The sequence below is a fragment of the Microcebus murinus genome, chromosome 8 (assembly GCF_040939455.1).
Source record: "Microcebus murinus isolate Inina chromosome 8, M.murinus_Inina_mat1.0, whole genome shotgun sequence".
NCBI classification, from domain to species: domain Eukaryota; kingdom Metazoa; phylum Chordata; class Mammalia; order Primates; family Cheirogaleidae; genus Microcebus; species Microcebus murinus.
This window is the reverse complement of record NC_134111.1, coordinates 80,806,735-80,820,131: the sequence shown is the minus strand read 5'-3', so window position 1 is coordinate 80,820,131 and position 13,397 is coordinate 80,806,735. Positions and strand designations below refer to the sequence as shown.

The following is a 13,397-nucleotide window of genomic DNA, read 5'->3' as shown; positions in this document are numbered from 1 at the left end:
CCAAAACAAAGCTTCATGCTCTGTTGTTAATTGGGAAATGTTTCTCTTATATTTTAATTTACATAGAAGAATTTAAAAATTATTCTCAAATCAGCATCAAGAGGTACAGGAGAATAATAAATGGTTACATTTGGAGATATTTATTTTCAGAACAAAATTCAATATTTTCCAATAACTCTAGTTCTTTTAACATAATTTTAACACATATGAACAAAACAGAAAAAAAAATAACAGTGCTACAGTTTTAGATCCTATAACTCCAAAATCAAGCGGTTCTTTCCAAATTTGTACCAAACCTGTGGCTATCTCTAAGATCCAGTTCTCTTGACATGATTTTCATACTGCTCATACTTTACAAATTCCTTTATTCTCTTAAATTTTGCCTCATATCACTTAGAAATGCTAACCATATTTTAACAGATATATAAACATACAATTAATAGAATCTATACTATTATAATAGTCAAATCCAGAATTATGTAAGGGACCAAATTTGGATTTAAAATTTTGGGCAAATTATTTTTTGATAGCACACATGGAGCATATCTACTTACATTAGACGATGCCACATGCAATGAAAGACTAAAAAACAAACCTTATGTACTAAAGTTAACATATTTTTTAAAACTATAAATATAGCATATAAATGAAAAGATGTTTCCATAAATTCAAGAAATAGTTTGAAATGTTTTAAAATGCAAGTTAAAAAGAATGTGGCCACAAAATAGAAGATCTGTAATTTTACTTGCTTTGTGCTCTTATTTTACCTCTTCCCTCTTCCCAGTTTCCCAGGATATCTACTGGGTATGCATGTTTCATTTACAATATCCTTCAACAAGTATTTATTGAGTAGCCACCATGTGCTAGGAAACTTGCTAGGCACTATGAATATAGATTTTAAAAAAACAAAAACAAAAAAACATGGCTCTTGTTCACATAAACCTTGCAGTTTGGTGGGCAAGACGGACATTGAACAATCATAAGCATCATACATTGTGATGATATTTTTTTTTTTTTTTTTGGAAGCATTACCTTTTGAGATTGTGATGATATTGAAAAGAAAAATCCTCACTGTGCTGTGCAGACTATAACAGGTGATCTAATTTAGATTAGGGAAGAGATCAAGGAGGTCACAATGAAGAAGTGGCAATTAAAGTGAAAAATAGAAGGAATCACATCCCAGCCTTCCAGGTATACAGTGGGGCATATGGAATAACCCTGAGTAGGGCAGAGGGGGACAAGTTCAAGGAACTGGCAGGAAAACCACATAGCTGAGGCATAGTGTGTGAAGGGGCATGGACATGAGGGAGGAGGAACCTTCTCTGGATTATTAGGGATCTTAGATTTTATTATAAGTGTATGGAGTTCCTTGGGTGGGGACATTGATGTTGAAGTTAGAATCCTAGCTCCATCACATGATAGCTGGGTGACCTCAGGCAGTTTCCTTATTTACAGTGATTGTGAGAATTAGATAAACTGCCGTATACAGTAGGCTTAAAACAGTGCCCAGCACATAGTAAGAACTATGTCTTGTTCGTTGTTGTTATTATTAATATTACCTTCATCCTTTCTGGCTTCATGACACAGAACAACTCAGACCAAAGAGTGCCACACTCTGAACACAGAGATTAAGTTCTGGGCTCATTTTTTCCTTTTATAGGCTAAAATGAGGGATGTGGGCCTCATGGTCCCTAAGATATGTAAGACACTCGAGAGTCTGAGATCCTGGAGGAAAATACATATGATAATTTTGCTAGAAATCACTGCAAGACCATTTCACGTTCAAATTAACTCAGAGATTTCAGCTTCTGCTTAGTGTAAGGCCAAATACAAATTTAAAATAAGAGGCTTAGTTCTCCTTGTTGAAAATGAGGGTAGAGATTTCCCTCCCCTCCTTTTTCTCAGAGCATTTACCTTGGAAAACTTGTAAGTACTTTCTCATCTCTTTGAAATGTATATAAATCCTTCTGAAGATTAGATAGGCCTTTTGTGAGCTTTATGACCCTGAATGGCTTTCTCAAAGACCTGGGAACCATCTCTTTGAAATGCAAACATCAAGGGAAATAGCAACCCCCATCTGCCGGTTTCTATGGGAAGGCAGGAGCCTAACTTCTGCAGGAGCCTATCTTCCACGTGCAAAATTACCTCCTGCCATAGAGAGATGACAAGTTTTTCTTTCCTGCTGATAAAGCTAATTAGCTAATACAGATGGTCACACCAATTACCAGGTAAAGTTAGGATGAATCATGCATATCAAATGGTATCATCAAGTTCTCTTACCTGAGGACTAGTTATTGTTTCTCTTGAAAACAATAGGTATATAAAGGGTTGTATCCTTGCTTGGTTAAATAAAAGGGTGAGATTTCTTTTTGTCTTTGCAATTTCTTAGCAGATTGAAAGTAATGCACATCACATCTAGTTTAATAATTTACTACTAAAAGTGTTTTCTTTCTCTACTAACTTTGTGGAGAAGATTTCTGGGTTAGGAGAATATTTTGTTTTACGTTATATTTCCCTAATAGTATAAATCTAAAACAAAACAAAACAAAACAAAAACCTTACTCCCACCCTTATGACAAAGAAATGCTGGATAATCTGAAAAAAATAAAACTTAAAACTTTTTAAAATGCACTGGAGAGCCAAGTTAGAGGATGGTCACTTAACCCAAAATCCAAGGAAAGCTTGGCACCTCCAAAAAGAGATGGAGTGTGAGCACTTGCTTCCCTGGGGCAGGTGCCAAAAGCTACACAGAGCTGGTATGAAGAATTCAGTTAAAATGTTTAACAAATTTCACAATGAACTTTCCAAAAAAAAATTAAGAAAATGATCCAATTTACAATAGCAACAAAAAGAATAAACTACTTAGGAATAAACTTAACCGAAGAGGTGAAAGACATTGATAATTGACATTGAAAGACATGAAACATTGATGAAGGGAATTAAAAAAAACACAGATAAATGAGAAGACATCCTATGATCATGGGTTGCAAGAATCAATATTGTTAAAATGTCCATATTACCCAAAGTGATCTATGATTCAATGCCATCCCTATCAAAATCCCAACAGCGGGGTTGTGGGGTGGAGGATGGGCAAGATGATGAACTAGAAGCAGCCCATGCACGCTGCACTCAAGGAGAGGATTGAAAATTGCAGGTGGATGCTCACTTACAGATGGACCCTCTAGGAGAGAGCACTGTGAATCACCAGAGAAGTGGCAGGGGGCACTCAGAGTGAAGGAGAGGGAGACAGGGTGATCCACTAGGCAGGATTGGAGGAGGTGTCCACACGTGGGGAAGGACAGGCAGAGAGAACCCTGGGGCTCCATTATCCCCCCGTGGACACTGCAACCCAAGCTGTGAGGTCACCCCCACCACCACTGCAGACCTCTAGACTGATCAGGGAGCAGCTTGGAGTCTGTGTAGTGATATTTCACTAGAGAAGGCACAGCAGGGACCCAACGGCCTCTGTTCACAGGTTGCTACAACTGATGCCATTCTGATCTCTCAGGTCCAAAGCACCTGGCCGACACAGAGCTTGGCTTTGATGCAGTCCCCTCCACATCCCCCTGGCCAGGCTAGGGAGGGATCAAGGAGGACAGATGCTCTCATGTACTATGTGACTGGCAGCTCAGCACCCCTTCCTCCCGCAGGGGATTTGAGCAGAATGGGTGCCTCAAACGCCAACTGAGAAGCCCTGCTGTGACTGCCTCACTGGGACCTGGGCAGGGGAAGAACCTCCCCTGAACTGCCGCCTGGCCTCACACCCCCGCCTCTGAGGCTCTCACGCTGCCACTGGGCCCCACGGCCCCACCCATGTGGATCCCACCCTGCTGCCTGGCCCCATCCCCATGGCTCCCACCCACCGCCAGGTGGAAACCATCCCAATAGTCCAATGTTCCACCAGAGACCTGCTAGCCATTAGCCACCATCACACCTGGACCCAGGTGAACTGAATGCCCACAGCCCTGACACCCATGATCACTGCCTAGGTAGCCTTGCTTGTCTGCCACTGCCACTGCCACAGGGACCCAGGCCGAGCAGTTACCTATAATGCCAACTTCTGTGGAGAGAGACTTGCCCAGCTCCCTGCTGGAGCTTACAACAACAGCCTGGGAAACAACACATTATTCGACACAAAGATCATTCGGCTTAGACTGTGACAAGCAGAAGGGAATGGGACAATACAGAACCCCTGAATTATAGGCTCTTTCCATCTGCTCCTCTCCTGTGGGCTAATCTTCTAGAGTAGTCACAAAAGTGCCATCTAGGGACCTTTCCTTCTTCTCACTAAGTAGGAGAGTTCTCAGCAAAGGGAAACAGATGTCCTGCAAACTTATTTGCCCTGAGCTGAGAGAAGAGGTTTCAGATGAGAAGAAACCAGCAAAACAACTCTGGCAACATGAAAAAAACAAGCTAGTTTGACACCCCCAAATGATCACAATAGATCTACAGCAATGGATTGCAACCAAAAGGAAGTCGTCAAAAAGTCAGAAATGGAATTCAGAATATGAATGGCAAATGAGATGAACAGGATTAAAGAGAAAGTTGAAAACCAACACAAAAGAAGCCAAAAAAACTTTCAGGACATCAATGAAAAAAATTAAAAAGTCAGTAAAGAGCTAGACAACTTAAGAGAAGATATAACAGAACTTAAAGAAATGAGTTATGCAGGGAATTTCAAAATAAAGCAGAAAGTTTCAACAACAGGCTAAAAAATTTAGAAATAGAACTACCACATTATCCAGCAATTTCACTTCTGGGTATTTACCCAAAGGAAATAAAATCAGTATGTCAAAGAGATACCTGCATTCCCATGTTTATTGTAGCATTATTTGCAACAGCCAAGATATGGAATGAACCTAAATGTCCATTGATAGATGAATGAATAAAGAAATTGTGGTATGTGTATGTGTATATATATATGTGTGTGTGTGTGTGTGTGTGTGTATACACAGATAAATGAGAAGACATCCTATGATCATGGGTTGCAAGAATCAATATTGTTAAAATGCCCATACTACCCAAAGTGATCTATGGTTCAATACACACACACACACACACAATGAAATACCATTCGGCCTTAAAAAAGAAGAAATTCCTGCCATTTGCAACAATATGGATGAACCTGGAGTACATTATGCTAAGTGAATTAAGCCAGGCAAAGCAAGATGAATAGTTTCTGAAGATCTAATGCACAGCAATGGGACTGGAGTTAACAATACTGCATTCATTATATGCTTGATATTTGCTAAGAGGGGAGATCTAAAGTACTCTCACTATAAAAAAAAAAAAGCCAATTATGGGTTGGAGCAAAAGTAGAGAGCCCCTGGGAGCCACAGACACAAGGAGATTCTTTACCATGGGCCTCACTAGGTGCTAAGGAGAGAGGGGAGGGTTGGGGGGAGAGGACAGACAAATCATGCGCTGGTGTTGCAGAGCTTTCCCCCATCTCTACATCCTCGTGCAGACCCAGTGGGAGGAGACCTAGGGTGCTGGTCGGGTTCAACACAGGGGTGCTAACTTACTGTCTGCCTGGTTTGCCAGCAAGTCATTGGGAAGACCACGAGATGATTTAAGAAGCAGGTTTTTTATTCAAATACTTATTTAATTCAGGAGCTGGACCTCACACAGCAAGCAAGAAAGTGAAAATGAAAACAAAAACATTAGGTTATACTTTTCTCACCTCGTGCTTTATTGTGTTTGAATAGAAGGTGAATCATGGAATGGTTTACCTGGAAAATTACAAAAGTAAAAGCTTAAGAACGTTTTCAAAATCTAAATATCTATTTCTTGATTACAAAGTAAGGCCTTCTAATACCAAAAAATAGATAATACTAAAATGTTTAATGATAGGGTAAAAATAACCTCTAATCCTATCAACAAAAGGTAACAATTACACTATTTTTGGTAGATGACTTTACAGCCTTTTAAAACAGTCAAACCAATGGCATGCCAGGCTTTATGAGACACTGGGAGAGAGGACATTCTGCAATCAGAGGGCCTCTGCATGGCCCGAGGACCCCTCATGGTGCCACCCTGGGAGACTGTGGAGTGTGGGAAGCCAGATCATGCTTGGGGGACCTCTCAGGTCTGAGCATCCACTTACAGATCTACAAGGCACAAGTGTTAGTTACCATTATTGCTGTCCAGAAACTGACATTGTCTTTATTACTTTATGGAGACATTTTTTTAAGATAATGTGTTGGGGGGCTGTCTGCCTCAGTTGTGGGCAAGGCATTAACACATGAAAAATAAAAATGATAATAGCTAATGCTTATAGTGCTATGTGCAAGCCACTGTTCCTAATGCACTTCTGTGATTAACTCGTGTAATTTACACTGTTATTCCCACCTTACAGGTGGCACAACTGGACCCTGAGTTTAAATAACTTGTCCAAGGCCAGCCTGCACAATAAAATTTTAGCCTGCACACTCGACAAAAGGGCAAGTCTAGGATTCTAAAAAGGCAGCCTGACCCCAGAGTCTGTGCTTTAACTACTGTGACACTCTAAGGTGCTCAGAAATGGCCTGTCTGAAAAGCTTGGCTTGAAGCTGGGACCTGATGGAAGAACGGACATTAGGCAGGTGACAAGCAGGGAGAACAGCACAACAGACATACAGAACAGCACGTGCAAAGGCCTCGTGGTGGGAAACATGACATGTTCACGGAACTAAAAGAAAGCCATTGCGTGGAGCCAAGGCAGCAGGGAGGGAGGAGGTGATGTGATGTGATGTGAGATGAGGGAGGAAGAAGGGCCCAGGTCAGGGAAATGGAAAATGTATTCCTCGTGTAAAGGGAAAGTACTCAGAGTTCCACACCCCAGTTCCTGGTCTCTTTTGCCTCCCAACTCTCCAGACCCACGTCCTGCCCACTTGCCATCCTTGTGGCTTAAACCCCCACCCAGTAGACACCTGTCATTATCTGGTTACCCTGAGGCTAGCAATAAAGATCAATTGTTTCAATAAAAAATTGATAAAGATTCATTGTTTTAATGAAAAATGTCCTATGATTTACTTTTCTCCATTGTCCTTTGCTTCGGTTCCTAATAATTTTACAATGATCCCTTGAATTTTAATTTTAATAGGATTTTATTTTTTTATCAAATGAAAAATCAAACTTAAGCATTATATAGAAATGTAGGTAAGTTTAAGAGCATTCATTAGTATCTCTTATTTATCAGTCCCAGTACAAGGCACTGAAGATAAAAAAAATAATAAGATATAGGTTGTTCCCTTAAAAAAGAGAATAGTAAGATATGGAGGAGCAAACATATACAGGAGGAACTAGAAAGGAGGAAAATAAAAGGCTTAGAAGTGTAGATAAGGACACAGCACCAATGGATAAAAGGGAAATCAGAGTAGCTCATTTTTATCTTTAAGTTCATTTCTATCCTTTCAGAGATATAGTTGTAGTTCTGGGCTGGTTTATCCCTAGGTTAATATAGCAGCATTTCATTTACATTAAAAATTAAAACAATAAGAGTTTACAAATTAAAGGCATTGATTCATTTATTTACAATCCAATTTTGAGCTTCTCCTAGGACGTAGAGAATTGGGTCTAATTTGTTAACAGGATGTTTGCAGCAGGGGTACAAATTGGCTTCTCTAAGTGTTCCAATTTTGTTTTCCCCTTTAACTATTTACTTTAATGGGCTTCCAAAATGAAGATTCCTTTTGATCTCTTCTATTTGTCTTCCTGCATTTTTCCTATGAGTTAAATAAGCTTTTATCTGACTATTTGGATAATTGTACAAAATCTCAACCGCATTAATAGCCATCCTTCTGGATCTAACAAGCCAATATGCTGACAACGTGGGTGACTTGTTGTTCTAAAGAAAACAAAACGGGAAAAATAAGAAACTTGAGAACAAAGAAAAACATAAAAATTAGTTGGTAATCAGGTTACTAAATTACTTTTAAGTGATTTAACATTTAATATTGGGACATTAATCCTCTTTTTGAGATGCTTACAACCTGCATTGCATACATGAACACCAGGAAAACACAAGGTGGTATAATTTCTTCAAATCAAGAGAAGTTAATGTATGCTGTAAAGTCTTCAAGGATGATCAAAAGTAAACATTTAGGTGAGTTTTGTTAGACTCAAAGACGTGTGCAATTTTGTTTTCCTTTGCAACCTAGCTGCACTATACAGTTGAAATATTCCAGGCAGATAAGGTCCAATGCCACGTGCATTGCCGACTAGCCTTTTTTCCTATTACCTACTGACAGAATTCTGCAGGCTATTTCTTGGTATGGGACCCACCTAACCCCTTAGGGGAAGTATGCCAAATAAAAGCTTTAGGTGGTGTTTTATGATGGATCATACTGTCATCCTTCTTTCTCAGTAATTTCTCTCTTCTTCTGCTACTCCATCTTTCCCTCCCTACCCCCCAACCTACAACCAGGTGATCAAAACATTAAAGTGGAGAAATAATATAATGGATGAGAAAGGAAGAAAGATTTAGGGTCTTCCAACTCCCTAAACATATTATATAAATGCTCATGGGTATTTTGAAGGCTCAGAATTGTCCCCAAGTGCTAGCTGATTAAAGAAAAGGGATGTGCTTTCTGCATTGAGTCTCAGTGTCAGCCACAAATAAGGGTCTGATCCCAGACCTAGACTTTCCCAACAGCTTTTGCTGTACACATAAAAGTTTCCCAAATCTACTGTAGAATAAAGTAACAGACAAACTTTCCCTGGGTTTTAGTAGCAGTTTTGTTTCATTTTGTTTTGTTTTTTAACTATACAAGATTTTAAATTTACCCCAATAGCTGCTAAGATTGGTGCTTGATAAATCCACTTGATGTCTCCAGCACTCAGTTCCCAGCACCTAAGATATAGAAAAAAGGAAAAAAAAAATTTTCATGAATAAATTGGCAAAGCAAATGGGTAGTGAGAATTAAGTAGTATTTTAAGTTTTACCAAAAACTCCAACCCCAAATTCCTGATTAAGAAATAAAGAAACAAACAGATAAAAAAAAATTTTTTTAAATGCCCAAACCAGTGAAAAAAAGATGTAATGGGTACTGGTTTTCACAGTATTAGCTACCACTTGTGGACAAGTAAAAATTTATAAATATTAGTGAATTACTTTTATAGTGACAAGAGTTAAAACCATGTTTCCAGAGCCACAAAAAAGTATAGTCTTCTAAATATGTTGCAATTGATACATCACTTTTATTTTCATTAGCAGGCAAGAATTCTACCACTGAACCACCAATGCTTGACTTTTAGTTTCATTGGAATGGGCCTTAATAATTAACACTTGGTAATAGAGAAAGTCCTCTTTCTTTCAGAAATTACAGGAATTCTATTTTATATCTCCTTCAATTGTAGAACACTGATAATAACACAAATTATTCTTATCCATAGCCTGTCTTGGGAAACCTAGCAGCAGAGGTTGAAAGAAAATCTTTTCTAGTAGTGGTCCATTAGTCTTCCAAACATTTAATGAGAGCACAGTAGAGCCAAGCTTTCAATCTGCTTGATACTAGCAATACTGAGTTAAAAGCCACAAGTTCTCCCTTTAATGAATTTTAGATAGAGTTGAGGAGACAGATGGTAATAGGCTGAAAAAAAAAAAAAAAAGGAAAGAAAGAAATGCCATAGAAAACTGGATGCGAATGATTCTTGTCCATAGAAATGAAAATTAGCTGTGTTCAGTGGAATATAATTAATTAGTGTTCTGTGAATATTGACTAGTTTTTGCATTTATGTATACATTTTTGAGATTCATTTTACTGAATATAAACATGTGGTCCTTTGATTTTTCCTTTGAACAAATTATAACATCTTACTACTTCCCTCATTAACTGAGTTAAAAAAAAATCTTTGACAGGTGTTCATATAAGATCCATGATTTTATCTTTAATTTAAAAAGTTTGCTTTTAACAGCAACTAATAAAAATACTATTTGCCTATTTCTTACATTTATTTTCTGCTTCTTTCCCACTCTAACTAGATTTAAGTTCTACATGGGCAGGGATCACTGTTGTTTTTGTGTTCTGATGTATTACAAGTGCCTAGAATAATATGTAGGTAGTCAATAAATATTTGTTAGATTGAATTGCCATGAACTGAATGCAAAGTAAGTTTGACTCAGCCTAACCCAATCTGGTTTTACTGATAAAGGTCTTACATTAGAATAAACAGCACAGGATTAATTAAAAAACAAAACTAGTTCCACCTGAAATTTTAATGTATCACTTTAAACACTTTTTTTAAATTAAAGATACATTTACAAAATACCTTCAGTTTCTTTCTCCTTAGACAAAACCCAGCATTGCTTGTGGCAGTTGTAAATGATATAAAGAAATTTGGGAGATAAAATGATAATTTTTTAATTCTAGAAAAACTTATCAAGAAATAACCTTTCATTAATGAGCAAGTTATGGATAATGTTATTTCAACTATTCCTTAAAGGTAAAACATTTTCAGTACATACCTAATAACTATAATTTTTAAAGTTCTATGTATCGGCAATATATTTTTATTTTTAAAATCAAACTATACACAAAGACAGACATTGAGATGTCTCAATTCTGCCCGTGTTTCTGTTTACTTCTGTTACTCTACTCATCTCCTTTTAGATAACATCTTTTATTACCTTATTTCACATACTTCCAATGTTTCTTTATTCATATACAAATATGAATGTTATATTATTATTTTCCTCTATCTTGCAAAAATGTAATGTATGCACTGTTAAACAACTTGCTTTTTCCTTTTAAAGGAGTATCTTTTATTTCTTTACATATCAATACCAAGAGAGCTCAGTAGCACAGCATTCAATCAGGGTATATACTACAGTCAAATCAACCAGAACTCTACACAAAAGTGTAATTGTGGTCCAGCCAAACAAACTGAAATCTATTAATATGTATTCAATGGATTTGAAGTCTGAATAACATGGAAATCTAAAACATAGTGATTTTACACTTTGCATATTATTGAACATTTCCTAGCATGATTTACATGCATCTATTTTTCACATGATTTAACCACGCAAGAAAGACAAGGGGGTGGGGAACCTGCGGTCTTTGGGCCCCATGTGGCTTTCTGGATCCTTGAGTGCAGCCTTTTAACTGCATCCAATTTTTACAGAACAAATAAAGGCATTTGTTCTGTGAAGTTTGGATTTGGTCAAGGAACTGCACTTGGGGATCTGGAGGGCCACATGTGGCCTTGTGGCCATGGGTTCTCCACCACTTAGAACACGTATCACGCTACCCTAAAAAAGCTTTCTACTATAAGGAAGGTAGCATATGTTGTGTGACTATTGATTCACTAACTACAAGGCTTTTGGATTCCATAAATTTTCTTTTCGGTTTCTGACATTTGGTAATATGATAACGATCTTCTTTCTTAGCCTCAATGACATTTCATCATGGTGTCTCCTAACACACTGGGATTCAATTAAACAATTCAAGCTCTATAAAATACTTGTATTTGGAAGCAGGTCAAAACCAGTTACCTCTAAAAGCATGAAAAACTTGACTTAAATGATTTTCAGTGTCAAAGTTTCAAATGTGCCCTTTGATATGAGAAAGTAAACTGAGACTGAGATTTCAGACCTTTTTAAAGAAAATGCCATTAATGCTTGTTTTAAATTAACTTTTCAATGTCCTAGCTCACATGGTATTTTTAATGTGTCCCAGAAACTATTCTCTGTTCATATTTTTTTAAATAAATTTTAACACTCTAGAAAATGCAGTTCTGTATGGTAGAGCACGAAGCTCAAAGGTCTGACTAGAGAGTAGGACTTCCTACAGCCAGTGTGGGAAACAGGTGCGCTGTTTTGTACTGACTGCATACTACCTTCTCTCCGCATCTCATAATCAGTAAGAGTAGAGAAGGTGAGAGAAGCCTGGCCCTGACAGCCTATGCAAATGTCCTAAAAACGTCAGAGAGCATCTTTTCTTAGTACTTTCCATTGCAGGCCCCACTCACCTTTGCTACTGATGGTGAAACAAAAACATAGCAAAGAAGTTGTGAGCTTCCCCATTCGTTAGCCTCTCTTACCTCCTTTAAATGAGGCAAGGAGAAGATTATAAGGTATCATGTAAGGTATTTTTGCTTTTGTAAATAAAAAGAAACAAAAATACTCACTTTTTAATTTCATTTGTCCAACCTAATTAATTATCTTAGCCTACTTTAGTCAAATAACAATCTTGGTAGAAGTTTAGAACTGGAAGAGGCTTCCTTTGTATACTCAATAAAGTTTAGGTTATTTTTTAAAACTAGGTCTTATCTCCTTATCTCTAAATGGCCAAGATGCACAGAAAATCAGACTTCTGGCATTGAAAAGCTGGCTCAGAAAAAGTTGAGTCTCAAATGTAAGAGACATGAACATGGAGCCCATCTATCCTTTGGAGATACTTAATATCTACTCTCTTCACCTGAATGTTGTGACATGGCACCATATGTAGCACAGATTACAGCCAAGAAAACCCACAAAAACTTCCTGTCTGTAGAAAATCTGAATTTCATAAGAAATTGAATCAGGCTATTTTGAAATTATGCCAGATAAGTAGTAATACAGTTTAATTTTATGTGCAAAATCAAATATAAAATAACCCCTTCATCCAATTATCCCAGATAAGGGTACTGTAAAATTCAAAAATTTATTCTGAGTAAGGCAGGAAGAATGAAATATTTTGCATAATGGAGTCACGTGATTTAACATATATTTAATTTTTTACATGAATTTAACTGTGTTAGTGCAATGTTTAGTATCAGTTATATTTTACAACATACTATATGCGCAATGAATCATTTGCCTCAAAAATAATAAACATATTTCTTATTTTTTCAATGAAAAGACTTATTATTATTAATGCTTTAAGACAGTTTATGATCACTATGAAAGAAAACAAGATAACTAAGAAAACTAATTATCTAATACAGTATAAATTACATTGTGAACTTACTTGCTTTCTTGCTGTGCTCAAGACCTAGAATATCTGTAAATGAAGGAATGAGTCAAAATTCTGCTCAAGGCTGAGGGTGAGCTTTGAGAATATGCCCTGATGTCTCTGGGTCTCATTTTATTTATCCTAAAATGAGGAGACTGGACCACAAAATGCCTCAGGTCCTATCATCTCTGAAATTCTGAATCTAGTTTATATACTTGCACATCTCAGAATAATTATTACAGCATGACTTATACCTCTTTACTGACTCAACCTCCCTCCCACAGAAATCAAATAGCAGATGCTGTAAGTTTTCCTTAAGATTTCCAATATCACTGTGTAACAATATTGATAACAATGTAGATAAAATTAAGAAATCCAAATAGCATAAAGGGATAAAAGCAGTAAAAATGCAAAGCCAATGCATTTTAGAACTGAGGGAAGTTTATGAATGGGGAGCTCTGAAGCCAGTACTAGGGATGC

The 13,397-nt window shown here is 37.2% G+C and overlaps 1 protein-coding gene across 1 annotated transcript in view; it reads right to left on the bottom strand.

The window, feature by feature from the left end:
* PTH2R (parathyroid hormone 2 receptor) overlaps window positions 1-13,397 on the bottom strand; it is an 80,764-nt gene that overhangs the window by 20,818 nt on the left and 46,549 nt on the right. Inside the window, exon 9 of the mRNA XM_012752107.2 lies at window positions 8,767-8,833. Within this exon, the coding sequence (XP_012607561.2) occupies window positions 8,767-8,833 (67 nt within the window). The remainder of the gene's footprint in view (window positions 1-8,766; window positions 8,834-13,397) is intronic.